The 27520-nt window shown below is 46.4% G+C and overlaps 2 protein-coding genes across 2 annotated transcripts in view; one reads left to right on the top strand and one right to left on the bottom strand.

The window, feature by feature from the left end:
• Positions 1 to 27520, bottom strand: part of LOC121553481 (CCR4-NOT transcription complex subunit 2) — a 75037-nt gene that overhangs the window by 12896 nt on the left and 34621 nt on the right. The window contains 9 exon segments of the mRNA XM_045210563.1: positions 2898 to 3054; positions 11498 to 11618; positions 13408 to 13532; positions 13783 to 13908; positions 14183 to 14262; positions 17756 to 17959; positions 18323 to 18363; positions 18366 to 18472; positions 19316 to 19388. Of these exon segments, the coding sequence (XP_045066498.1) occupies positions 2898 to 3054; positions 11498 to 11618; positions 13408 to 13532; positions 13783 to 13908; positions 14183 to 14262; positions 17756 to 17959; positions 18323 to 18363; positions 18366 to 18472; positions 19316 to 19388 (1034 nt within the window).
• LOC123482494 lies at positions 15985 to 17749 on the top strand. Its single transcript, XM_045210567.1, has 2 exons — positions 15985 to 16417; positions 16469 to 17749. The coding sequence occupies exons 1-2, from the start codon at positions 16405 to 16407 to the stop codon at positions 17623 to 17625; spliced, it is 1170 nt and encodes a 389-aa protein (XP_045066502.1). The 5' UTR covers positions 15985 to 16404; the 3' UTR covers positions 17626 to 17749.

Genomic DNA, 27520 nt, shown 5'->3' with positions numbered 1-27520 from the left:
CCCCAGTAGCCATAGGCACTTCCCCCAGTAGCCATAGGTACTTCCCCCAGTAGCCATAGGTACTTCCCCCAGTAGCCATAGGTACTTCCCCCAGTAGCCATAGGCACTTCCCCCAGTAGCCATAGGCACTTCCCCCAGTAGCCATAGGTACTTCCCCCAGTAGCCATTTCAGATTTGCACAAAGAGGTTGGCACTGAATAAGGTTCAGTTGTCTACAGTCCACAACATCTTCACCGCTGGTCTGTGGTCCAATACAAACCTCATGGGAAACTGGTAGCACCTTTGGCTTGACCATAGATACACTTTAAAACACATTAAGCCAATGTCCAGCACTTAAAAACAAAAAATAAAACACAGGCCTACTTTTAAAAGAGAACACAGCCAAAGAACTGGATCCTTAAACTAAATCAACTGATCCTGCATCTTTGCCTGTGCTACAAACTTCTTGAGTCTAGTGGATGTCACAACCTGTTCTACTCCTAGCCTCGTTCCTGTAATAACCTGTTCTACTCCTAGCCTTGTTCCTGTAACAACCTGTTCTACTCCTAGCCTTGTTCCTGTAATAACCTGTTCTACTCCTAGCCTTGTTCCTGTAATAACCTGTTCTACTCCTAGCCTTGTTCCTGTAGTAACCTGTTCTACTCCTAGCCTTGTTCCTGTAATAACCTGTTCTACTCCTAGCCTCGTTCCTGTAATAACCTGTTCTACTCCTAGCCTCGTTCCTGTAATAACCTGTTCTACTCCTAGCCTCGTTCCTGTAATAACCTGTTCTACTCCTAGCCTCGTTCCTGTAATAACCTGTTCTACTCCTAGCCTTGTTCCTGTAATAACCTGTTCTACTCCTAGCCTCGTTCCTGTAGTAACCTGTTCTACTCCTAGCCTCGTTCCTGTAATAACCTGTTCTACTCCTAGCCTCGTTCCTGTAGTAACCTGTTCTACTCCTAGCCTCGTTCCTGTAGTAACCTGTTCTACTCCTAGCCTTGTTCCTGTAATAACCTGTTCTACTCCTAGCCTCGTTCCTGTAATAACCAGTTCTACTCCTAGCCTCGTTCCTGTAATAACCAGTTCTACTCCTAGCCTCGTTCCTGTAATAACCTGTTCTACTCCTAGCCTTGTTCCTGTAATAACCTGTTCTACTCCTTGTGAGGATGAATAATAGCCTGCTCTACAGGCTGCTATACTCACAGAATCCAACAACTTTCTGATGTGTCACTTGTCATATTTAATGATGGCATTTCCCCTTGGGCACACACACACACACACGTGGGCACCGACACGATGAGTTTTAAATCCCAACCGGGGAGAGTGACACTCAAAGGAGTGTTGTTGGAACACATCACCACAATGCCCAAGACTGCAGCAGCAGCACAACACCATATCCACCCACACGCTCTGTCCGTCACGCTCTGTCCGTCACGCCCTGTCCGTCACGCCCAGTCCGTCACGCCCAGTCCGTCACGCCCAGTCCGTCACGCCCTGTCCGTCACGCCCTGTCCGTCACGCCCTGTCCGTCACGCCCTGTCCGTCACGCCCTGTCCGTCACGCCCTGTCCGTCACGCCCTGTCCGTCACGCCCTGTCCGTCACGCCCTGTCCGTCACGCTCTGTCCGTCACGCCCTGTCCGTCACGCCCTGTCCACAGAGTATTTACAACTGGATACCATCTACACAGAAAAATACAGTAAGTCACAATAACTGGCCCTAGATCAGTCAGATCCACTCTAATCATAATCCAATCTAGATCCTGTTAACAGTGGGATCTGATCCATAATCAGCTGCTGTGACAATCAAGTCAAAGTCGTCTCCAATCCCCACCTATCCCTTTACACTCAGACCTTTTCTCTTCAGAAGGACTGCTATAGAAGAGGTCTAGAGATCTGCCAAACATGTCTCTCTAGCCCTCCATCTCGCCTGACACTGAATCCTGGCCTCCTATTGGCTGCTAAAGACAGCTAGCTCACCTCTGACCAATCAACAGAGCAGATGATCCAGATTGGGCGGGTGACAACACACAGGCTATGATCAGACAGCCTTCAGGGGCTTAGCAGTGATCTTTAGTGTCACACACACTGTACTGTACACAGCTGGTGCATGAGAAGTGTATAACAGAAGCATTTGTTCTGAAGGGAGACAGGTATGTAATCACACTAAACCTCTAGCTATGCAGATAAGGAACTAAGTCTCATCACGACCCACAGAGTGACACCCAGCAGTTACCCTACACAGGCAGAGTGGAGGAGCTGGACGAATGTATTGTAACTGTGCAACGAGACACACTTCCTGTCTCTGTCAGCACACACACACACACACAGAAAGCCGCAGGGTCTCAGCTGAATGCACAAGCCCAAAGAAAGCCTCAGGGTCTCAGCTGAATGCACAAGGCCCTTATCATTGACAGACAGCTGCTCCTCATCACAGCACATTAGACAGACAGACAGTTTATTATACTGTATCCACTGATACATTTTACATTTATAGGTCATTTAGCAGACGCTCTTATCCAGAGCCACTTACAGTTAGTGAATGCATACATGGTTTTTTTCATACTGGCCCCCCGTGGGAAACGAACCCACATCCCTGCCGGCCAAACCCTCCCTTACCTTGGACGACGCTGGACCAATTGTGCGCCGCCCATGGGTCTCCCGGTCGCGGCCGGCTGCGACAGAGCCTGGACTCGAACCAGGATCTCTAGTGGCACAGCTAGCACTGCGATGCAGTGCCTTAGACCACTGCGCCACTCGGGAGTCTGATAGATGAGGCTTCACACCGTCTGACTCCATAAGTTACAGAGTCAAACTACGGCTGCAGCCTTCACTGCTCCTGGATCAGTTATTCTAAGGTCCTGTTGGGATAGTTTCAAAACGCATCCTAAAGAGTCATGTCCTAGAGAGGGACTTACTCTGGCGAGTTGAGGTTGAGTCCTAGCGTTGTCAGGTCACTGCCCAGTGCTAGGTGCACCATGCCTGGGTCTGTCTCCGCTGCCCTGATGAACGTTAACAAGCCAATCATCCCGAACTGGTCTGTTACCATACCCCCGGGAATGTTGGTCACACGACCTGGAGGAGGAGGAGGAGGAGGAGGGGGAAGAGCAATGAGGAGTGTGTTTGACCCTGTCTATTAACTACAGGAATGAGTGTTGAACGTTGACCTTGGTGCCCGGCTGATATGGATAAAATCACCAGGGTACATTTTTTTGACCACATGACCTGACCATGGAAAAGTCAAGTTTTAATGTCACATGCACAAGTACAGTGAAATGCCTTTCTTGCAGATCTAAACCCAACAATGCAGTAATCAATATCAATGTATTACTAGAAAAAAAACACCAGAAATAAGAATAGGAAATATGAAATACACAATAAAGTAATTAAGTAAACAAGCACAGGAAATATTTTTTTAAAAGTGTCATGGAGCTCGGCCCCAGTGATGTACTGGGCTGTCCGCACAACCCTCTGTAGAGCCATGCGATCCAGGGCGGTGCTGTTGCCATACCAAGCACTGATGCAGCCAGTCCAGATGCTCTCAATGGTGCAGCTGTATAACATTTTGAGGATCTGAGGGCCCATGCCAGACTTTTTCAACCTCCTGAGGGGGAAAGAGGCGCTGTCGCACCTTCTCCACGACTGTGCGTGTGGACCATTTTAAGTCCTCAGTGATTTGGACACTGAGGAACTTGAAGCTCTCGACCCGCTCCACTACAGCCCTGTTGATGTGGATGGGGGCATGCTAGCCTCCCCGTTTCCTGTAGTCCACGATCAGCTCCTTGGTCTTGCTGACGTTGAGGGAGAGGTTGTTGTCCTGGCCCCACACTGCCAGGTCACTGACCTCCTCCCTGTAGTCTGACTCATCATCGCCGGTGATCAGGCCTACCACGGTCGCGTCGTCAGCTAACTTAATGGTGTTGGAGTCGTGCGTGGCCACACAGTCGTGGGTGAACAGGGAGTACAGGAGGGGACTAAGCACACACCCCTGTGGGGCCCCTGTGTTGAGGGTCAGCATGGCGGAGGTGATGCTGCCTACCCTCACCACATGGGGTCGGCCCGTCAGGAAGTCCAGGATCCAGTTGAAGGGGGAGGTGTTCAGACCCAGAATCCTAAGCTTGGCGACAAGCTTGAAGGGGACTATTGTGTTGAACGCTGAGCTGTAATCAATTAACAGCATTTTCACATAGGTATCCCTCTTATCTAGGTGGGTGAGGGCAGTGAGGAGAGCAATTGAGATTGCGTCATCTATGGATCTGTTGGGGCGGTATACAAATTGGAGTGGGTCTACGGTGGCTGGGATGGTGGAGTTAATGTGTGCCATAACCAGCTTCTCAAAGCACTTCATGATTACAGAAGAGAGTGCTGCAGGGCCGTAGTTATTGTGGCATGAAGCCTTAGAGTTCTTAGGAACAGGGATGATTGTGGTCGTCTTAAAACATGTGGGGATTACAGACTGGAACAAGGAGCGTGTGAATATGCCCGTGAATACGCCTGCCAGCTGTTCTGCGCATGCTCTGAGAACGCGCCCTGGAATACCGTCGGGGCCCGCGGCCTTGTGGGTGTTGACCTGATTAAAAGACCCTTCTCACGTCGGCCTCAGAGAGCGAGATCACCCAATCCCCTGGGTCGGTGACGGCCCTCACACCCGGCTCGATGTTGTTGTCAAAGCATGCATAAAATGCATCGAGATCGTCTGATAGAGGCATCGTTCGGCAGATCACGGCTGGGTCTTCCTTTGTGATCTGTAATGGACTGTAGCCCCTGCCACATGCAGCGGGCGTCAGAGCCTGTGTAATATGATTCCACCTTATTCCTATATTGTCTTTTTGCTCATTTGATGACTCTGCAGAGGTCATAGCGGGACTTCTTGTACTTATTCCTGTCCTCGGCCATAACATCAGGGTTGTGTACGATAGCTCTGTGTGTGGTAGTCCTGCTCTTTAGTTTAGCGCCAACCTCTGTGTTAATCCAGGGCTTTTGATTGGAGAAGCAGCGAACCCTCACCGTGGGTACAATGGTGCTGATGCATTTTCGAATGAAGTTATCGACTATAGAGGTCTTCCTAGAGGTCTTCCAAGTCAGGTCCTAGCTATCAACTATAGAGGTCTTCCTAGTTATCAACTATAGAGGACTTCCTAGTCAGGTCCTAGTTATCAACTATAGAGGACTTCCTAGTCAGGTCCTAGTTATCAACTATAGAGGACTTCCTAGTCAGGTCCTAGTTATCAACTATAGAGGTCTTCCTAGTCAGGTCCTAGTCAGGTCCTAGTTATCAACTATAGAGGACTTCCTAGTCAGGTCCTAGTTATCAACTATAGAGGTCTTCCTACAGGTCTTCCTAGTTATCAACTATAGAGGTCTTCCTAGTCAGGTCCTAGTTATCAACTATAGAGGTCTTCCTAGTCAGGTCCTAGTTATCAACTATAGAGGACTTCCTAGTCAGGTCCTAGTTATCAACTATAGAGGTCTTCCTAGTCAGGTCCCTAGTTATCAACTATAGAGGTCTTCCTACAGGTCTTCCTAGTTATCAACTATAGAGGTCTTCCTAGTCAGGTCCTAGTTATCAACTATAGAGGTCTTCCTACAGGTCTTCCTAGTTATCAACTATAGAGGTCTTCCTAGTCAGGTCCTAGTTATCAACTATAGAGGTCTTCCTACAGGTCTTCCTAGTTCTCAACTATAGAGGTCTTCCTAGTCAGGTCCTAGTTATCAACTATAGAGGTCTTCCTAGTCAGGTCCTAGTTATCAACTATAGAGGACTTCCTAGTCAGGTCCTAGTTATCAACTATAGAGGTCTTCCTAGTCAGGTCCTAGTTATCAACTATAGAGGTCTTCCTAGTCAGGTCCTAGTTGGGTCCTAGTTATCAACTATAGAGGACTTCCTAGTCAGGTCCTAGTTATCAACTATAGAGGTCTTCCTAGTCAGGTCCTAGTTATCAACTATAGAGGTCTTCCTAGTCAGGTCCTAGTTATCAACTATAGAGGTCTTCCTAGAGGTCTTCCTAGTTATCAACTATAGAGGTCTTCCTAGTCAGGTCCTAGTTATCAACTATAGAGGTCTTCCTAGTCAGGTCCTAGTTATCAACTATAGAGGACTTCCTAGTCAGGTCCTAGTTATCAACTATAGAGGTCTTCCTAGTCAGGTCCTAGTTATCAACTATAGAGGTCTTCCTACAGGTCTTCCTAGTTATCAACTATAGAGGTCTTCCTAGTCAGGTCCTAGTTATCAACTATAGAGGACTTCCTAGTCAGGTCCTAGTTATCAACTATAGAGGTCTTCCTAGTCAGGTCCTAGTTATCAACTATAGAGGTCTTCCTAGTCAGGTCCTAGTTATCAACTATAGAGGACTTCCTAGTCAGGTCCTAGTTATCAACTATAGAGGTCTTCCTAGTCGGGTCCTAGTTATCAACTATAGAGGACTTCCTAGTCGGGTCCTAGTTATCAACTATAGAGGTCTTCCTAGTCAGGTCCTAGTTATCAACTATAGAGGTCTTCCTAGTCAGGTCCTAGTCAGGTCCTAGTTATCAACTATAGAGGACTTCCTAGTCAGGTCCTAGTTATCAACTATAGAGGTCTTCCTAGTCAGGTCCTAGTTATCAACTATAGAGGTCTTCCTAGTCAGGTCCTAGTCAGGTCCTAGTTATCAACTATAGAGGACTTCCTAGTCAGGTCCTAGTTATCAACTATAGAGGTCTTCCTAGTCGGGTCCTAGCTATCAACTATAGAGGACTTCCTAGTCAGGTCCTAGTTATCAACTATAGAGGTCTTCCTAGTCAGGTCCTAGTTATCAACTATAGAGGACTTCCTAGTCAGGTCCTAGTTATCAACTATAGAGGTCTTCCTAGTTATCAACTATAGAGGACTTCCTAGTCAGGTCCTAGTTATCAACTATAGAGGACTTCCTAGTCAGGTCCTAGTTATCAACTATAGAGGACTTCCTAGTGAGGTCCTAGTTATCAACTATAGAGGTCTTCCTAGTCAGGTCCTAGTTATCAACTATAGAGGTCTTCCTAGTCAGGTCCTAGTTATCAACTATAGAGGACTTCCTAGTCAGGTCCTAGTTATCAACTATAGAGGTCTTCCTAGTTATCAACTATAGAGGACTTCCTAGTCAGGTCCTAGTTATCAACTATAGAGGACTTCCTAGTCAGGTCCTAGTTATCAACTATAGAGGTCTTCCTAGTCAGGTCCTAGTTATCAACTATAGAGGACTTCCTAGTCAGGTCCTAGTTATCAACTATAGAGGACTTCCTAGTCAGGTCCTAGTTATCAACTATAGAGGTCTTCCTAGTCAGGTCCTAGTTATCAACTATAGAGGACTTCCTAGTCAGGTCCTAGTTATCAACTATAGAGGTCTTCCTAGTCAGGTCCTAGTTATCAACTATAGAGGTCTTCCTAGTCAGGTCCTAGTTATCAACTATAGAGGTCTTCCTAGTCAGGTCCTAGTTATCAACTATAGAGGTCTTCCTAGTCAGGTCCTAGTTATCAACTATAGAGGACTTCCTAGTCAGGTCCTAGTTATCAACTATAGAGGACTTCCTAGTCAGGTCCTAGTTATCAACTATAGAGGTCTTCCTAGTCAGGTCCTAGTTATCAACTATAGAGGACTTCCTAGTCAGGTCCTAGTTATCAACTATAGAGGACTTCCTAGTCAGGTCCTAGTTATCAACTATAGAGGACTTCCTAGTCAGGTCCTAGTTATCAACTATAGAGGACTTCCTAGTCAGGTCCTAGTTATCAACTATAGAGGTCTTCCTAGTTATCAACTATAGAGGTCTTCCTAGTCAGGTCCTAGTTATCAACTATAGAGGTCTTCCTAGTCAGGTCCTAGTTATCAACTATAGAGGTCTTCCTAGTCAGGTCCTAGTTATCAACTATAGAGGACTTCCTAGTCAGGTCCTAGTTATCAACTATAGAGGTCTTCCTAGTCAGGTCCTAGTTATCAACTATAGAGGACTTCCTAGTCAGGTCCTAGTTATCAACTATAGAGGACTTCCTAGTCAGGTCCTAGTTATCAACTATAGAGGTCTTCCTAGTCAGGTCCTAGTTATCAACTATAGAGGACTTCCTAGTCAGGTCCTAGTTATCAACTATAGAGGACTTCCTAGTCAGGTCCTAGTTATCAACTATAGAGGTCTTCCTAGTCAGGTCCTAGTTATCAACTATAGAGGACTTCCTAGTCAGGTCCTAGTTATCAACTATAGAGGTCTTCCTAGTCAGGTCCTAGTTATCAACTATAGAGGATGTCTTCCTAGTCAGGTCCTAGTTATCAACTATAGAGGACTTCCTAGTCAGGTCCTAGTTATCAACTATAGAGGTCTTCCTAGTCAGGTCCTAGTTATCAACTATAGAGGACTTCCTAGTCAGGTCCTAGTTATCAACTATAGAGGTCTTCCTAGTCAGGTCCTAGTTATCAACTATAGAGGTCTTCCTAGTCAGGTCCTAGTTATCAACTATAGAGGTCTTCCTAGTCAGGTCCTAGTTATCAACTATAGAGGTCTCTTCCTAGTCAGGTCCTAGTTATCAACTATAGAGGACTTCCTAGTCAGGTCCTAGTTATCAACTATAGAGGTCTTCCTAGTCAGGTCCTAGTTATCAACTATAGAGGTCTTCCTAGTCAGGTCCTAGTTATCAACTATAGAGGACTTCCTAGTCAGGTCCTAGTTATCAACTATAGAGGTCTTCCTAGTCAGGTCCTAGCTATCAACTATAGAGGTCTTCCTAGTTATCAACTATAGAGGACTTCCTAGTCAGGTCCTAGTTATCAACTATAGAGGTCTTCCTAGTCAGGTCCTAGTTATCAACTATAGAGGACTTCCTAGTCAGGTCCTAGTTATCAACTATAGAGGACTTCCTAGAGGTCTTCCTAGTCAGGTCCTAGTTATCAACTATAGAGGACTTCCTAGTCAGGTCCTAGTTATCAACTATAGAGGTCTTCCTAGTCAGGTCCTAGTTATCAACTATAGAGGACTTCCTAGTCAGGTCCTAGTTATCAACTATAGAGGTCTTCCTAGTCAGGTCCTAGTTATCAACTATAGAGGTCTTCCTAGTCAGGTCCTAGTTATCAACTATAGAGGACTTCCTAGTCAGGTCCTAGTTATCAACTATAGAGGACTTCCTAGAGGTCTTCCTAGTCAGGTCCTAGTTATCAACTATAGAGGACTTCCTAGTCAGGTCCTAGTTATCAACTATAGAGGACTTCCTAGTCAGGTCCTAGTTATCAACTATAGAGGTCTTCCTAGTCAGGTCCTAGTTATCAACTATAGAGGACTTCCTAGTCAGGTCCTAGTTATCAACTATAGAGGACTTCCTAGTCAGGTCCTAGCTATCAACTATAGAGGTCTTCCTAGTTATCAACTATAGAGGACTTCCTAGTCAGGTCCTAGCTATCAACTATAGAGGTCTTCCTAGTTATCAACTATAGAGGTCTTCCTAGTCAGGTCCTAGTTATCAACTATAGAGGTCTTCCTAGTCAGGTCCTAGTTATCAACTATAGAGGTCTTCCTAGTCAGGTCCTAGTTATCAACTATAGAGGTCTTCCTAGTCAGGTCCTAGTTATCAACTATAGAGGTCTTCCTAGTCAGGTCCTAGTTATCAACTATAGAGGTCTTCCTAGTCAGGTCCTAGTTATCAACTATAGAGGACTTCCTACAGGTCTTCCTAGTTATCAACTATAGAGGTCTTCCTAGTCAGGTCCTAGTTATCAACTATAGAGGTCTTCCTAGTCAGGTCCTAGTTCTCAACTATAGAGGACTTCCTAGTCAGGTCCTAGCTATCAACTATAGAGGTCTTCCTAGTCAGGTCCTAGTTATCAACTATAGAGGTCTTCCTAGTCAGGTCCTAGTTATCAACTATAGAGGACTTCCTAGTCAGGTCCTAGCTATCAACTATAGAGGTCTTCCTAGTCAGGTCCTAGTTATCAACTATAGAGGACTTCCTAGTCAGGTCCTAGCTATCAACTATAGAGGTCTTCCTAGTCAGGTCCTAGTTATCAACTATAGAGGACTTCCTAGTCAGGTCCTAGTTATCAACTATAGAGGTCTTCCTAGTCAGGTCCTAGTTATCAACTATAGAGGACTTCCTAGTCAGGTCCTAGCTATCAACTATAGAGGTCTTCCTAGTCAGGTCCTAGTTATCAACTATAGAGGACTTCCTAGTCAGGTCCTAGTTATCAACTATAGAGGTCTTCCTAGTCAGGTCCTAGTTATCAACTATAGAGGTCTTCCTAGTCAGGTCCTAGTTATCAACTATAGAGGTCTTCCTAGTCAGGTCCTAGTTATCAACTATAGAGGACTTCCTAGTCAGGTCCTAGTTATCAACTATAGAGGTCTTCCTAGTCAGGTCCTAGCTATCAACTATAGAGGTCTTCCTAGAGGTCTTCCTAGTTATCAACTATAGAGGTCTTCCTAGAGGTCTTCCTAGTTATCAACTATAGAGGTCTTCCTAGTCAGGTCCTAGTTATCAACTATAGAGGTCTTCCTAGTCAGGTCCTAGTTATCAACTATAGAGGTCTTCCTAGTCAGGTCCTAGTTATCAACTATAGAGGTCTTCCTAGTCAGGTCCTAGTTATCAACTATAGAGGTCTTCCTAGTCAGGTCCTAGTTATCAACTATAGAGGTCTTCCTAGTCAGGTCCTAGTTATCAACTATAGAGGTCTTCCTAGAGGTCTTCATAGTTATCAACTATAGAGGTCTTCCTAGAGGTCTTCCTAGAGGTCTTCCTAGAGGTCTTCCTAGAGGTCTTCCTAGAGGTCTTCCTAGTGAGGTCCTAGTTCTCAACTATAGAGGTCTTCCTAGTCAGGTCCTAGTTCTCAACTATAGAGGTCTTCCTAGAGGTCTTCCTAGTTATCAACTATAGAGGTCTTCCTAGTCAGGTCCTAGTTCTCAACTATAGAGGTCTTCCTAGTCAGGTCCTAGTTATCAACTATAGAGGACTTCCTAGTCAGGTCCTAGTTATCAACTATAGAGGTCTTCCTAGTCAGGTCCTAGTTATCAACTATAGAGGTCTTCCTAGTCAGGTCCTAGTTCTCAACTATAGAGGTCTTCCTAGCAGGTCCTAGTTATCCTATGAGGTCTTCCTAGTGAGGTCCTAGTTCTCAACTATAGAGGTCTTCCTAGTCAGGTCCTAGTTATCAACTATAGAGGTCTTTCTAGAGGTCTTCTATTATCACTATAGAGGTCTTCCTAGAGGTCTTCCTAGAGGTCTTCCTAGAGGTCTTCCTAGTGAGGTCCTAGTTCTCAACTATAGAGGTCTTCCTAGTCAGGTCCTAGTTATCAACTATAGAGGTCTTCCTAGTCGGGTCCTAGTTGGGTCCTAGTTATCAACTACAGAGGTCTTCCTAGAGGTCTTCCTAGAGGTCTTCCTAGCTATCAACTATAGAGGTCTTGTCCTGTGACAGGTGAAAAGTTGGAGGGAGAGAAGGACGGAGTGAAGGAGAGAGAGAGAGAGAGAGAGAGCGAGAGAGAGCGAGCGCGAGAGAGAGAGAGAGGGAGGGAGGGAGGAATGGAGCCTCACCGTCCGGTAACACCTGTATGCCTTTTTTCAACTGGTTATTGTTCTGGGCTGTTGAGCTCTTGTCCCCGGGGAACTTGGGCCCGTCTGTGCTGCTGGAAGTCTTGGCTGAAGAATTTAGATTCTGGAGAGAGAGAGGGAGAGAAGAAGACTTTAGATTCTGGAGAGAGAGACAGGAAGAGAAGAAGACTTTAGATTCTGGAGAGAGAGACAGGAAGAGAAGAAGACTTTAGATTCTGGAGAGAGAGACAGGAAGAGAAGAAGACTTTAGATTCTGGAGAGAGAGACAGGAAGAGAAGAAGAGTTTAGATTCTGGAGAGAGAGACAGGAAGAGAAGAAGAGTTTAGATTCTGGAGAGAGAGACAGGAAGAGAAGAAGAGTTTAGATTCTGGAGAGAGAGACAGGAAGAGATTCTGGAGAGAGAGACAGGAAGAGAAGAAGACTTTAGATTCTGGAGAGAGAGACAGGAAGAGATTCTGGAGAGAGAGACAGGAAGAGAAGAAGACTTTAGATTCTGGAGAGAGAGACAGGAAGAGAAGAAGAGTTTAGATTCTGGAGAGAGAGACAGGAAGAGAAGAAGCGTTTAGATTCTGGAGAAAGAGACTGGAAGAGAAGAAGCGTTTAGATTCTGGAGAGAGAGACAGGAAGAGAAGAAGCGTTTAGATTCTGGAGAGAGAGACAGGAAGAGAAGAAGCGTTTCGATTCTGGAGAGAGAGACAGGAAGAGAAGAAGGGTTTAGATTCTGGAGAGAGAGACAGGAAGAGAAGAAGAGTTTAGATTCTGGAGAGAGAGACAGGAAGAGAAGAAGCATTTAGATTCTGGAGAGAGAGAGAGAAGAAGAGTTTAGATTCTGGAGAGAGAGACAGGAAGAGAAGAAGCGTTTAGATTCTGGAGAGAGAGACAGGAAGAGAAGAAGGGTTTAGATTCTGGAGAGAGAGACAGGAAGAGAAGAAGAGTTTAGATTCTGGAGAGAGAGACAGGAAGAGAAGAAGCATTTAGATTCTGGAGAGAGAGAGAAGAAGAGTTTAGATTCTGGAGAGAGAGACAGGAAGAGAAGAAGGGTTTAGATTCTGGAGAGAGAGACAGGAAGAGAAGAAGCGTTTAGATTCTGGAGAGAGAGACAGGAAGAGAAGAAGCGTTTCGATTCTGGAGAGAGAGACAGGAAAAGAAGGGTTTAGATTCTGGAGAGAGAGACAGGAAGAGAAGAAGAGTTTAGATTCTGGAGAGAGAGACAGGAAGAGAAGAAGCATTTAGATTATGGAGAGAGAGAGAGAAGAAGAGTTTAGATTCTGGAGAGAGAGACAGGAAGAGAAGAAGGGTTTAGATTCTGGAGAGAGAGACAGGAAGAGAAGAAGGGTTTAGATTCTGGAGAGGGAGGAAGAACCCCATTAGAGTCCTAGTATGTTTCCCAGTGCGGTGGCTCTCCTCCGAACACTAAAGACACAGTACACTTCTGAGCGGTCTTCACTAAACTGAATTGCTCCCTGTGGGATAAATAGAAGTACACTTCTTCAGAACAGAAAAAGACAGGGAAACTAACACTGGCTTCATTAAACAGCCCTCCTACAATGGATTTTAGAAGCCACATCGATAGTAAACAACAGTTCACAACTCCCTCATCCTTCTCCCCTCTCAATCCATTAGAGATGCTGTTTCATTGACCGTGTTGATTCCCCCAGCAGCCTTCTACCCCCTGCTGCTAGAACACATTTCCCTGCAACAGGAATCAATAATAAGTTCATTTGCCCTAGTTTTGTTTGAGGTCTCTCTACCCATTGACGAAGCCTCATAGCTGAGCAACATTAATCAGACTCACACAGACTCTGATCAACTCCATTCAGGGGGAATAACACCAAACGGACCTTATATCGATGTCTAGGGTAGTAAGTTCGTCCTAGAGATGAAAGACTCACCGTTTTGCTGTCGTCGTTGTTCGACGTGGCGTCCTTGTAGTTGGGACCAGGCAGTGCAGGGAAGTCCTCGTTGTGGATGGAGAAGTCTTGGGACTGTTCGTTTGACGGTTTGGTGACCATTCCAACTGCAGTACAGGAGGAGAGGATGGACAGGTTCTAGCTCAGGTAAATACAGGGACAACGGACGGACAATAGATTTTCACTCTGGAAGACAATGATCAATATCACTGCATCCCAGAAACCCAGAAGCAAAGGTACATTTTTTATTTTTTCACACAGACCGGGACACGCACACACGCACTCTCTCTCTCTCCCTCCATAGAGAGCCGTCCCAGCCAGTGGGTTGAGAAGAGGAGTGGGGTTAGGGTGTCTCACCATAAGGGGCCCTCCCAGCCAGTGGGTTGAGAAGAGGAGTAGGGTTCCCACCTCCTTCCCTCCGACTCCGGTCTGCTAACGCTGGGAAGTCTGAAAGGTCCAGGCCCGTCACGTTTTCACTCCCGTCTATAGCAGGGAGGAGACACAGGACAAGGGAACAGTTAGTCAAGTCACGGCCCAATTTATTTTAAAAAGCATTTCGGTGTCTCACACTTACAGAAAAGACTAGCTGTTAAAGAGCCTCATGCCAACCCTCTTGCTAGTCCATCCGTTACAGAAACAAACCGCAAACCTCTGCTTTACAAAACAATTTTCTAATTACAAAATGTTTTAATGACTTTGTCATCAATGAAGGAGGGTATCAATCAATCAGACAGCCAATCAATGTCTTGAACATCACCTGTTCCATTGAAGATGTTGCTCGATAACGAATTGTTCATCCCGAACGACGGATTCCTGTTCATTCCAAACCCTGACATACTGAAACACAGAGACACCATTTCAGTCTGACTTCAATTTTACATTTGACTCATTCAGCAGATGCTCTTATCCTGGGCGTATTACAAACATTGACATACTGAAACAACATGGAGAGAGACACACACTCACCATTTCAATTTAATTCCTGTTTCAATTTGACAAGTCTGAACAAACCATACAATATAGAAAAGTCCCTAAAAAGCCCAAAACCAAGCTATTAGAACCCCCATAACACCCTAAGGCAGTCCTAGGTACAGGCTGATATAATGACACAGCAGCCTAGTAATAATGGGTACAGCCGGCACCCGACCAGCTTCCATTACCGAGCACCACGGTCATTACATGGTCTGACTCTGTACCCAGCTAAAAGGTCATCGCTCCCTGTTTCAAGGCTAATTTAATCTCATTGATCAGACTAATAACACACATTTAATAGCACTCTGTCTGGCAGAGCTTGACATAGGGAGAAAAAAATAACTAAAAAAATAGCAGTCCTCCATGTTTGCCTTTGAATGCAGATGGGTCAGGCCAAAGTGAAGACCTGTAAAGGACTGTATTCTCAGAGTGTCAAGAGGTGCGGATCTAGGATCACTGTAATTATGATATAAAAGGCTAAACTGATCCTGGTTCAGCACTCCCACCCTGAGACACTGGTTGCTGTAATCCTACAACAGAGATTGAGGAAGTCTCCTCTGGCTAAATGACTACCGTGTTGCATCAGGAGGGAGAGACGCGTTACAAAAGTACACACTGTTTTCTAATGCGTAAATGGTGTTTGCGCAACTGTGAAGAGTGCCTTTCAAAACATCCCCACTGCCCATGCCAAATGGGAATCTGTAGGCCAACCAGGTTCTTCAAAACAGCCCTTTCATTCAATGAAACCCTCGACCTTGGGCTTCATAGAAAATCCTTATTAATGCAATCCTAATGGGTAAGCTAGACAGATACATTGTAGAAAATATATATAACTACCACACATACGGTTTAGATACAGATATACATTTATGTATGTATCTATTGTTGTTGTCATATAACATATTCGCAAGCCATCTCCATGGAGACAGAACAGTGGTGGACTACTTCATCTGTACTGTGAGGACTAATTAGCTACACTATGGAAGAATCAAAGAGATGACAGGAGAGAAAGAGAAAATTAGGGGAAGAGGGAGAGGAGAGGGAGAGGGGGAGGAGAGGGGAAGAGGGAGAGGAGAGGGAGAGGAGAGGGGGAGAGGGAGAGGAGAGGGGGAGAGGGAGAGGAGAGGGGGAGAGGGAAGGAGAGGAGGGAGGGAGAGGAGAGGGAGAGGGGAGGGAGAGGAGGGAGAGGGAGGGAGAGGGGAGAGGGGAGGGAGAGTGGAGGGAGAGGGGAGAGGGGAGGGAGGGGTTTGAGGGAGGGGTTTGGGGAGAGGGGTTTGGGGAGAGGGGTTTGGGGGGGGAGAGGGGTTTGGGGAGAGGGAGAAGGGTTTGGGGAGAGGGGTTTGGGGAGAGGGAGAGGGGAGGGAGAGGAGAGGGGTTTGGGGAGAGGGAGAGGGGAGGGAGAGGAGAGGGGTTTGGGGAGAGGGAGAGGGGAGGGAGAGGGGAGGGGGAGAGGGGAGAGGGAGAGAAAGCATGAGGAAGAGAGCGAGTGAATGAGGCAGTGCATGTTTTGCATTTAAACTGCCCTTACTCATACCTCTTCCCTCTCCTGCTCTCTTCCCTTGCCCTCCTTCCTCTTCCCTCGCCCTCCTTCCCTCCTTCCTCTTCCCTCCTTCCTCTTCCCTCACCCTCTTTCCTCTTCTCTCTGTGCAGAGTTCTTAATCATCACAGCTTGTGTGTGTTTCCCCAAGGCAGTAAACAGTGAAACGCTTGTCGCTCCTGACAGACGGACTCACACTATTAATGTCCTTAGAGTACAACAAACAAACAGTCTCCTTTCAGCCACAGAGTGCATCAATCACTTCATAGGACAAGAGAATAGTAAGTCCATCAGCCATTTTGATTGACTCAGACTACTTGATACACTAGACTAGCGACTATGAGAACAATCAAGTATCTATCCTTTTAAATACCCCACAGGGGATGTATAAGTTCACACTTCAAGGAAGAAGAGGAGATGGGCTCTTGTGCTGTTGTGGCTAAGCCGGTGATAATGTTTGTCTTTATTCCATGGAACCAAAAGGTTTGACTGGCTTCTATACCATGTCTTTATACTGTAGTAGGGAGGTAAAAGGTTTGACTGGCTTCTATACCATGTCTTTATACTGTAGTAGGGAGGTAAAAGGTTTGACTGGCTTCTATACCATGTCTTTATACTGTAGTAGGGAGGTAAAAGGTTTGACTGGCTTCTATACCATGTCTTTATACTGTAGTAGGGAGGTAAAAGGTTTGACTGGCTTCTATACCATGTCTTTATACTGCAGTAGGGAGGTAAAAGGTTTGAATGGCTTCTATACCATGTCTTTATACTGCAGTAGGGAGGTAAAAGGTTTGACTGGCTTCTATACCATGTCTTTATACTGCAGTAGGGAGGTAAAAGGTTTGACTGGCTTCTATACCATGTCTTTTTACTGTAGTAGGGAGGTAAAAGGTTTGACTGGCTTCTATACCATGTCTTTATACTGTAGTAGGGAGGTAAAAGGTTTGACTGGCTTCTATACCATGTCTTTATACTGCAGTAGGGAGGTAAAAGGTTTGACTGGCTTCTATACCATGTCTTTATACTGTAGTAGGGAGGTAAAAGGTTTGACTGGCTTCTATACCATGTCTTTATACTGTAGTAGGGAGGTAAAAGGTTTGACTGGCTTCTATACCATGTCTTTATACTGCAGTAGGGAGGTAAAAGGTTTGACTGGCTTCTATACCATGTCTTTATACTGCAGTAGGGAGGTAAAAGGTTTGACTGGCTTCTATACCATGTCTTTATACTGTAGTAGGGAGGTAAAAGGTTTGACTGGCTTCTATACCATGTCTTTATACTGTAGTAGGGAGGTAAAAGGTTTGACTGGTTTCTATACCATGTCTTTATACTGTAGTAGGGAGGTAAAAGGTTTGACTGGCTTCTATACCATGTCTTTATACTGTAGTAGGGAGGTAAAAGGTTTGACTGGCTTCTATACCATGTCTTTATACTGTAGTAGGGAGGTAAAAGGTTTGACTGGCTTCTATACCATGTCTTTTTACTGTAGTAGGGAGGTAAAAGGTTTGACTGGCTTCTATACCATGTCTTTATACTGTAGTAGGGAGGTAAAAGGTTTGACTGGCTTCTATACCATGTCTTTATACTGTAGTAGGGAGGTAAAAGGTTTGACTGGCTTCTATACCATGTCTTTATACTGTAGTAGGGAGGTAAAAGGTTTGACTGGCTTCTATACCATGTCTTTATACTGAAGTTCTCTCACCTGTTCAACGTTTGCCTTTATTATATGTAGCCAACAGGTCTTCATGGTTTCTATATCCTGTCTTTACAATGTTCAATACATCACCCAATGATAAGGTTTTGCCTTCATTCTAGTGTTACCCGTTGATGGTGAAGGGTTGGCGGGACTGCTGTTGCTTGGGCATGCAGATGATGCTGGGAGAGGCACGGTTGGGGCTGCCCAGGCCCGAGCTGCCCATGCTGTTGGTCCTGCCCCCACTGGGCATGCCCCCCACCATGACCTCCTGGCGCCCCACCTGCTGAGAGGGGTTCATCATGTTCCGCGTGTTCATGGGCAGGATGCCCCTGTAGTGGAGAGAGAGAGGAGGTGGTATCTCAGACACATGGATGTGATCAGGGTGACGTGAAAAGCACGCCAGAGAAAAAGAGAATGGAATAAGAATTGCTTTTAAATTAGGCATGATGGGTAATATTTACCTACCTCAACAACTAACAGTCACAACCCCATATGGAGCAGCTTATCTGGGTGCTACTAGCTCCACTGCCATGAACAATATTATCATTTTGCCAAACAAGCAACTTCTAATGCATCAATCAGCTGAATCAAGTTGGTAAAATCAGACATGCTGAGATGAATCCCCGAGCCAACTAGGTGACTAAAATGTGATGGTAAAGGCAGTACGTGGCCTATACGTGGAGGGGGTGTACCTGCTTGGCGAGGGCGGAGTATGGAGGGACATTGTGGGGGCCCTCCGGTGGTTGCGGTGACGTGGCTCGGTAGCTGGTTGCCCTGTGTTAAGCTACGGTTCAACTGAGGAGTGCTGTTGCTCATACCCCTCATAGGGAACCCTAGGGCACCTGGACGTCACACAGGGGAGAAAGATGGTTAGAGCTGGAGAGATACAGGCTTGATTGACATGGTCAGCTATATTCCTTTACTAAGTAGACATCCACAGAGAGACAATGGGTTAGAGTTGGCGATAAACAGGCTTTGGATAGGTAAACTCTGAAGACCCTAGGCTATATTCCTTTAAAAGACTTGGGAGAAACAGAGATGGAGTATTTCAAGACAACAGCTGACAGGAGAAGCCGATAGTGACTGTGACAACATGGAATGGGGCCTAAAACCCAGACGACTGTTTTTCTATTGAGCTGTGCATCAAGGTTGGGCTCAATGACACTTTCAACTCAGCCAATTCAAATCCACTTCCTGAACTGAACAGGATATAAAATTGACCCCAATCCTTTTCTGTAGAACATTATGCCACATGTCGGTCATATTAACCCAGCTAAAGGACCAGAGCAGTGGACGGGTGTTACGTCCCAAATGGCACCCTATTCCCTATTAAGTGCACTACTTTTAACCAGTGCTCTGTGGGCCCTGGTCAAAAGTAGTGCACTATATTGGGAATAGGGTGCCATTTGGGACTCAGTCGTTGTCTGTTCTGCTCTCTGTGGTGAAGCCATCCTCTGAGGGATCCATGGCAACAGCCCACACACCTGCCCACCTCTTCTTCCCCTGAGATGGAACATCTAATGTAGTGCAGTGTAGTGTGTTTCAGATTAATGTGTAATGTACTGAATGTAGGCTAAGCAGTGACTGAATGTAGGCTAAGCAGTGACTGAATGTAGGCTAAGTAATGGTCGAGTGCTCAAAGCCATGCATGGATGGTGTAGGGACAGCGGAGGAGCAGTGCTTACTTTGTGGCCCGTATAAACTGGCACCAAGCTGCGACAATTGACCTGACAACGATGGGGATGGAGATGCCAGCATCTGGAAGACAGGGAGCAGGAGATGCATGTTAGTGGAGGTTCATTCATTCACAATTGACCGGGGTTTCGGTCATCAAAGATCTTTTCCATTCACTTTACAAAGAAAGTCATCTGTTTGGTGGGATAAAATGGTATGTAATGTTAAATAAGCACGCAGCAGTATGCTGCTGTTGTATGTCAGCATTCTGGATCATTCTTTTCTTGGCCCAGCATCTGTGTATCGGCTACATCACGTACACTCTCCCAGTCAGACAACCAGGCCAATTGGCTCTACTAGTCTACTAGTAGGGGTGGAACGGTACACGTATTCCTACAGAACCGTTCGGTACGGGGACCTCGGTTTAGTCCGGACTGTGAACCCGAATAAAAAAAATATATATATATATATAAACTAAGCCTATAGGCTATACCTACGCTGTGTTGTATGCCTCGAGTAAATACGAGCTGTAAAAACATTTCAGGCTATTCCGTTAAAACAACTAGAGCCTATATGCGGACGTTGTATTCAAAATTCAAATCTTAAAATTGGTGCATTTCAAACTGTCATTTTGGGAGGCGCAGCCGGGAACTAGTTCTGTACGATTGAGTGGTGGGGTGATAAACCAGAAGGATTCTCCATCGTCGCTTAAATCTCCAGTTCGGGAACATTTTGGCTTCCCAGTTTTTTCTTAATCTCCCCTCGGTATTCAAGCAGTTGATTCTGACGGGGCCAAAGAAATGACAAGAGCGGTAGGTATGTTTATAGCCGCGGATACGCGCTCATTCTCGGTGGTTGAGAAGAATAAGGGAATTCAGCACCTTGTGAAAGTGGTCGAGCGACGTTACGAACTTCGCCCTCTCGCACTCATTTCAGCAAACAGGCAGTACCCGCTCTATATAAGCAAGCTAAAGCTGAAGTTGTCAATGAATTGGCCAATGCACCCTGTGTTGGGCTGACTACAGTTGGACGGACCTCCAGGACTACAGAGCTATTTCCCCAAAGTAGGAGAAGAGAAGTCCCGCGCTACAGACACGCCCCCTTTATGAGAGTCACACGTGTGCACATTTTTCCATAAACACAAAAAGCATATTTCGCTCAAATTTAAAATAAATGTGTTTACATCTCTGTTAGTGAGCATTTCTCCTTTGCCAAGATAATCCATCCACCTGACAGGTGTGGCATATCAAGAAGTTGATTAAACATCATGATCATTACACAGGTGCTACTTGTGCTGGGGACAATACAAGGCCATTAAAATGTGCAGTTGTGTCACACAACACAATGCCACAGATGTCTCAAGTTGAGGGAGCGCGCAATTGGAATGCTGACTGCAGAAATGTCCACCAGAGCTGCTGCCAGAGAATTGAATGCTCATTTCTCTACCATGTGCCTCCTCCAACTACGATTTAGAGAATTTGGCAGTATGTCCAACCGGCCTCACAACCGCAGACCATGTGTAACCACGCCAGTCCAGGACCTTCACATCTGTCTTTTTCACCTGCGGGATCCTCTGAGACCAGCCACCCGGACAGCTGATGAAACTGTAGGTTTACACAACCGAAGAATTTCTGCTCAAACTATCTGAAACAATCTCAGGGAAGCTCATCTGCGTGCTCGTCATCCTCACCAGGGTCTTGGCCTGACTGCAGTTCGGCGTCGTAACCGACTTCCGTGGGCAAATGCTCACCTGCGATGGCCACTGGCACACAGGAGAAGTGTGCTCTTCACGGATGAATCCCGGTTTCAACTGTACCAGGCAGATGGAAGACTGCGTTTATGGCATCGTGTGTGCGAGCGGTTTGCTGATGTCAACGCTGTGAACAGAGTGCCCCATGGTGGTGGTGGGGTTATGGTATGGGCAGGCATAAGCTACGGACAACGAACACAACTGCATTTTATTGATGGCAATTTGAATGCACAGAGATACCGTGACGAGATCCTGAGGCCCATTGTCGTGCCATTAATCCGCCACCATCACCTCATGTTTCAGCATGATAATGCACGGCCCCATGTCGCAAGGACCTGTACACAATTCCTGGAAGCTGAAAATGTCCCAGTCCTTCCATGGCCTGCATACTCACCAGACATGTCACCCATTGAGCATGTTTGGGATGCTCTGGATCGACATTTACGACAGCGTGTTCCAGTTCCCGCCGATATCCAGCAACTTCGCACAGCCATTGAAGAGGAGTGGAACAACATTCTACAGGCCACAATAAAACAGCCTGAGCTTCATGGGGAAAATGCTGGTCACACCAAATACTGACTGGTTTTCTGATCCACGCCCCTAACTTTTTTTTAAAGGTATCTGTGACCAACATATTAATATCTGTATTCCTAGTCATGTGAAATCCATAGATTAGGGCCTAATTTATTTATTTCAATTGACTGATTTCCTTATATGAATTGTAAGTCAGTACAATCTTGGAAATTGTTGCATGTTGCTTTTATATTTTTGTTCAGTGTATACTGTATGGTTGGCTGTCATCAGTCATAAGGTAAAGCTGTACGGCGCTTGTAACACCAGGGTAGTGGGTTCGATCCCCGGGACCACCCATACGTAAAAATGTATGCACACATGACTGTAAGTCGCTTTGGATAAAAGCGTCTGCTAAATGGCATATTATTATTATTATTACTATATACCCTATGGTTATGGTTGGCTGTCATCAGTTATAAGGAAAAGCTATATACCGTATGGTTATGGTTGGCTGTCATCAGTTATAAGGAAAAGCTATATACCCTATGGTTATGGTTGGCTGTCATCAGTTATAAGGAAAAGCAACAGACTTCAGGAGCAGAGAAAGCTCAAAGTAACACCAAAGATTAAATGTTTAGTTTCCCAAATGATGGAGCTTTACACAAACTGTTTCAATACTACTTTTTTGTTGTTGCTTTTAATCTGAAAATGAGACAAGCCTGCCAGTTCATCATGTGATCACAGTGCTTAGTCCTCTGGTGCATTCTAAATGAGACAAGCCTGCCAGTTCATCATGTGATCACAGTGCTTAGTCCTCCGGTGCATTCTAAATGAGACAAGCCTGCCAGTTCATCATGTGATCACAGTGCTTAGTCCTCTGGAGCATTCTAAATGAGACAAGCCTGCCAGTTCATCATGTGATCACAGTGCTTAGTCCTCTGGAGCATTCTAAATGAGACAAGCCTGCCAGTTCATCATGTGATCACAGTGCTTAGTCCTCTGGTGCATTCTAAATGAGACAAGCCTGCCAGTTCATAATGTGATCACAGTGCTTAGTCCTCTGGTGCATTCTAAATGAGACAAGCCTGCCAGTTCATCATGTGATCACAGTGCTTAGTCCTCTGGAGCATTCTAAATGAGACAAGCCTGACAGTTCATCATGTGTTCACAGTGCTTAGTCCTCTGGTGCATTCTAAATGAGACAAGCCTGACAGTTCATCATGTGATCACAGTGCTTAGTCCTCTGGTACATTCTAAATGAGACAAGCCTGACAGTTCATCATGTGATCACAGTGCTTAGTCCTCTGGTGCATTCTAAATGAGACAAGCCTGCCAGTTCATCATGTGATCACAGTGCTTAGTCCTCTGGTGCATTCTAAATGAGACAAGCCTGCCAGTTCATCATGTGATCACAGTGCTTAGTCCTCTGGTGCATTCTAAATGAGACAAGCCTGCCAGTTCATCATGTGATCACAGTGCTTAGTCCTCTGGTGCATTCTAAATGAGACAAGCCTGCCAGTTCATCATGTGATCACAGTGCTTAGTCCTCTGGTGCATTCTAAATGAGACAAGCCTGCCAGTTCATCATGTGATCACAGTGCTTAGTCCTCTGGAGCATTCTAAATGAGACAAGCCTGCCAGTTCATCATGTGATCACAGTGCTTAGTCCTCTGGAGCATTCTAAATGAGACAAGCCTGCCAGTTCATCATGTGATCACAGTGCTTAGTCCTCCGGTGCATTCTAAATGAGACAAGCCTGCCAGTTCATCATGTGATCACAGTGCTTAGTCCTCTGGTGCATTCTAAATGAGACAAGCCTGCCAGTTCATCATGTGATCACAGTGCTTAGTCCTCTGGTACATTCTAAATGAGACAAGCCTGCCAGTTCATCATGTGATCACAGTGCTTAGTCCTCTGGTACATTCTAAATGAGACAAGCCTGCCAGTTCATCATGTGATCACAGTGCTTAGTCCTCCGGTACATTCTAAATGAGACAAGCCTGCCAGTTCATCATGTGATCACAGTGCTTAGTCCTCTGGTGCATTCTAAATGAGACAAGCCTGCCAGTTCATCATGTGATCACAGTGCTTAGTCCTCTGGTGCATTCTAAATGAGACAAGCCTGCCAGTTCATCATGTGATCACAGTGCTTAGTCCTCCGGTGCATTCTAAATGAGACAAGCCTGCCAGTTCATCATGTGATCACAGTGCTTAGTCCTCCGGTGCATTCTAAATGAGACAAGCCTGCCAGTTCATCATGTGATCACAGTGCTTAGTCCTCTGGTGCATTCTAAATGAGACAAGCCTGCCAGTTCATCATGTGATCACAGTGCTTAGTCCTCTGGTGCATTCTAAATGAGACAAGCCTGCCAGTTCATCATGTGATCACAGTGCTTAGTCCTCTGGTGCATTCTAAATGAGACAAGCCTGCCAGTTCATCATGTGATCACAGTGCTTAGTCCTCTGGAGCATTCTAAATGAGACAAGCCTGCCAGTTCATCATGTGATCACAGTGCTTAGTCCTCTGGTGCATTCTAAAAGGGAACAAGGAAAACAGTTGAGATACATGAAACTGTCTGAAAAAGAAATCACATTAACAGGTGCCATTTCCTTAACTGTATGTCACCTGAAATCTGCAAATGAGGTGAAGGCCAGGTGTGAATTATACCCCACTGTGAGAGAGAATATCTTTAGCACAGAACACAACGGCGTAAAAAAGAATAAACCAAATGGTGTGATGAGTGGACATTATTGAGATAATAAAATCTATTTTATAGGGGAGACAAATCCATACTCTGACTCGAAGCAATATGGCACAGCAGACTACTAGAAGTTGTCTGAATTCTTCCAGACTGGACTAAACCTAGCCCTACTACCAGCTAATTCAACCCAAGACAAACACAGTCTGGAACTCTGAGATTCTCTGGACTCCTGTCCCACCTATAGAACACAGGGCAGGCTGGCGGACTCCTGTCCCACCTATAGAACACAGGGCAGGCTGGCGGACTCCTGTCCCACCTATAGAACACAGGGCAGGCTGGCGGACTCCTGTCCCACCTATAGAACACAGGGCAGGCTGGCGGACTCCTGTCCCACCGATAGAACACAGGCCAGGCTTGCGGACTCCTGTCCCACCTATAGAACACAGGGCAGGCTGGCGGACTCCTGTCCCACCTATAGAACACAGGGCAGGCTGGCGGACTCCTGTCCCACCTATAGAACACAGGGCAGGCTGGCGGACTCCTGTCCCACCTATAGAACACAGGGCAGGCTGGCGGACTCCTGCCCCACCTATAGAACACAGGGCAGGCTGGCGGACTCCTGCCCCACCTATAGAACACAGGGCAGGCTGGCGGACTCCTGTCCCACCTATAGAACACAGGGCAGGCTGGCGGACTCCTGTCCCACCTATAGAACACAGGGCAGGCTGGCGGACTCCTGTCCTACCTATAGAACACAGGGCAGGCTGGCGGACTCCTGTCCCACCTATAGAACACAGGGCAGGCTGGCGGCCTCCTGTCCCACCTATAGAACACAGGGCAGGCTGGCGGCCTCCTGTCCCACCTATAGAACACAGGGCAGGCTGGCGGACTCCTGTCCCACCTATAGAACACAGGGCAGGCTGGCGGACTCCTGTCCCACCTATAGAACACAGGGCAGGCTGACGGACTCCTGTCCCACCTATAGAACACAGGGCAGGCTGGCGGACTCCTGTCCCACCTATAGAACACAGGGCAGGCTGGCGGACTCCTGTCCCACCTATAGAACACAGGGCAGGCTGGCGGACTCCTGTCCCACCTATAGAACACAGGGCAGGCTGGCGGACTCCTGTCCCACCTATAGAACACAGGGCAGGCTGGCGGCCTCCTGTCCCACCTATAGAACACAGATCAGGCTGGCGTCACATTCCATCAGCACGGTCCACTACCTCAGGAATGTGCTGCCCTGAGGGAAGATTCTGGGCTGGACAGGACTTGACCTGCTCCTGAGGCTGTGGTCAGACTCTCTTGTTATCCTTTCTACCAGTGTGTATACTACTCACTGTACTGGTCCGAAAGTACAGAACGTAGCCCGAGCTGAGCTGCACGTCTTTGAGGATTCGATTCCCGGGACCACCCGTACGTTAACGTGTACGCAGTCATGACTAAGTGGCTTTGGATAAAGGCGTCTGCTAAATGTCATATATTAGATGATGCTCCGTTCTCTTTGTCCTCAGTATTCATCTAATGACAGGTGCTTCCAGTGTTGAGGTTATATCAAGTATTTCTATCAAACACATCAGCAGAGTGGAGTTGAGCTGCTGATCCTTTAGATCTCAGAGTCCCTTCCAAGTTTCACTACTGCTCTGCTAAGAAGCTCCTTGTGCAGAGATAGTCGAGGTACCCATCGAAGGTGTATCTGCTTACCTGAAGCTATTTATCAGACATGTCTGTCTTCAGGCCAGATGATGACGCCCTCTCTCTCTCTAGGGGTTTAATACCTCTTCTCTGACAGATGAGCCAGAGGAGAGAGGTGAGGTACCCGTTTTTCCTCTGGGCAAGAGGGCTGTGAGCCTTGAACCACCAGAAGTCCCTCAGAGCACAGACTGTGTGTGGGTGATAAACCCTTTCCTATATGTTACTGGCTGATATAAGAAGCCCTTATATGGACGTTAGCCTCCATTATTATGGTGCCTATGGTAAAGCATGGGGACTCAATACAAACCAAACGCCCATCAGTAGCATGGGGACTCAATACAAACCAAACGCCCACACCATCAGTAGCATGGGGACTCAATACAAACCAAACGCCCATCAGTAGCATGGGGACTCAATACAAACCAAACGCCCATCAGTAGCATGGGGACTCAATACAAACCAAACGCCCATCAGTAGCATGAGGACTCAATACAAACCAAACGCCCATCAGTAGCATGGGGACTCAATACAAACCAAACGCCCACACCATCAGTAGCATGGGGACTCAATACAAACCAAACGCCCATCAGTAGCATGGGGACTCAATACAAACCAAACGCCCCCACCATCAGTAGCATGGGGACTCAATACAAACCAAACGCCCATCAGTAGCATGGGGACTCAATACAAACCAAACGCCCCACCATCAGTAGCATGGGGACTCAATACAAACCAAACGCCCATCAGTAGCATGGGGACTCAATACAAACCAAACGCCCCCACCATCAGTAGCATGGGGACTCAATACAAACCAAACGCCCCAACCATCAGTAGCATGGGGACTCAATACAAACCAAACGCCCATCAGTAGCATGGGGACTCAATACAAACCAAACGCCCATCAGTAGCATGGGGACTCAATACAAACCAAACGCCCACACCATCAGTAGCATGGGGACTCAATACAAACCAAACGCCCCCACCATCAGTAGCATGGGGACTCAATACAAACCAAACGCCCACACCATCAGTAGCATGGGGACTCAATACAAACCAAACGCCCATCAGTAGCATGGGGACTCAATACAAACCAAACGCCCATCAGTAGCATGGGGACTCAATACAAACCAAACGCCCATCAGTAGCATGGGGACTCAATACAAACCAAACGCCCCCACCATCAGTAGCATGGGGACTCAATACAAACCAAACGCCCATCAGTAGCATGGGGACTCAATACAAACCAAACGCCCATCAGTAGCATGGGGACTCAATACAAACCAAACGCCCACACCATCAGTAGCATGGGGACTCAATACAAACCAAACGCCCCATCAGTAGCATGGGGACTCAATACAAACCAAACGCCCACTCAGTAGCATGGGACTCAATACAAACCAAACGCCCGTCAGTAGCATGGGGACTCAATACAAACCAAACGCCCATCAGTAGCATGAGGACTCAATACAAACCAAACGCCCATCAGTAGCATGGGGACTCAATACAAACCAAACGCCCATCAGTAGCATGGGGACTCAATACAAACCAAACGCCCA

This window comes from Coregonus clupeaformis, chromosome 4 (genome assembly GCF_020615455.1).
Source record: "Coregonus clupeaformis isolate EN_2021a chromosome 4, ASM2061545v1, whole genome shotgun sequence".
In the NCBI taxonomy this organism is placed as follows: domain Eukaryota; kingdom Metazoa; phylum Chordata; class Actinopteri; order Salmoniformes; family Salmonidae; genus Coregonus; species Coregonus clupeaformis.
The sequence above is the reverse complement of the archived record's forward strand: the minus strand, read 5'-3'. Positions and strand labels throughout refer to the sequence as shown.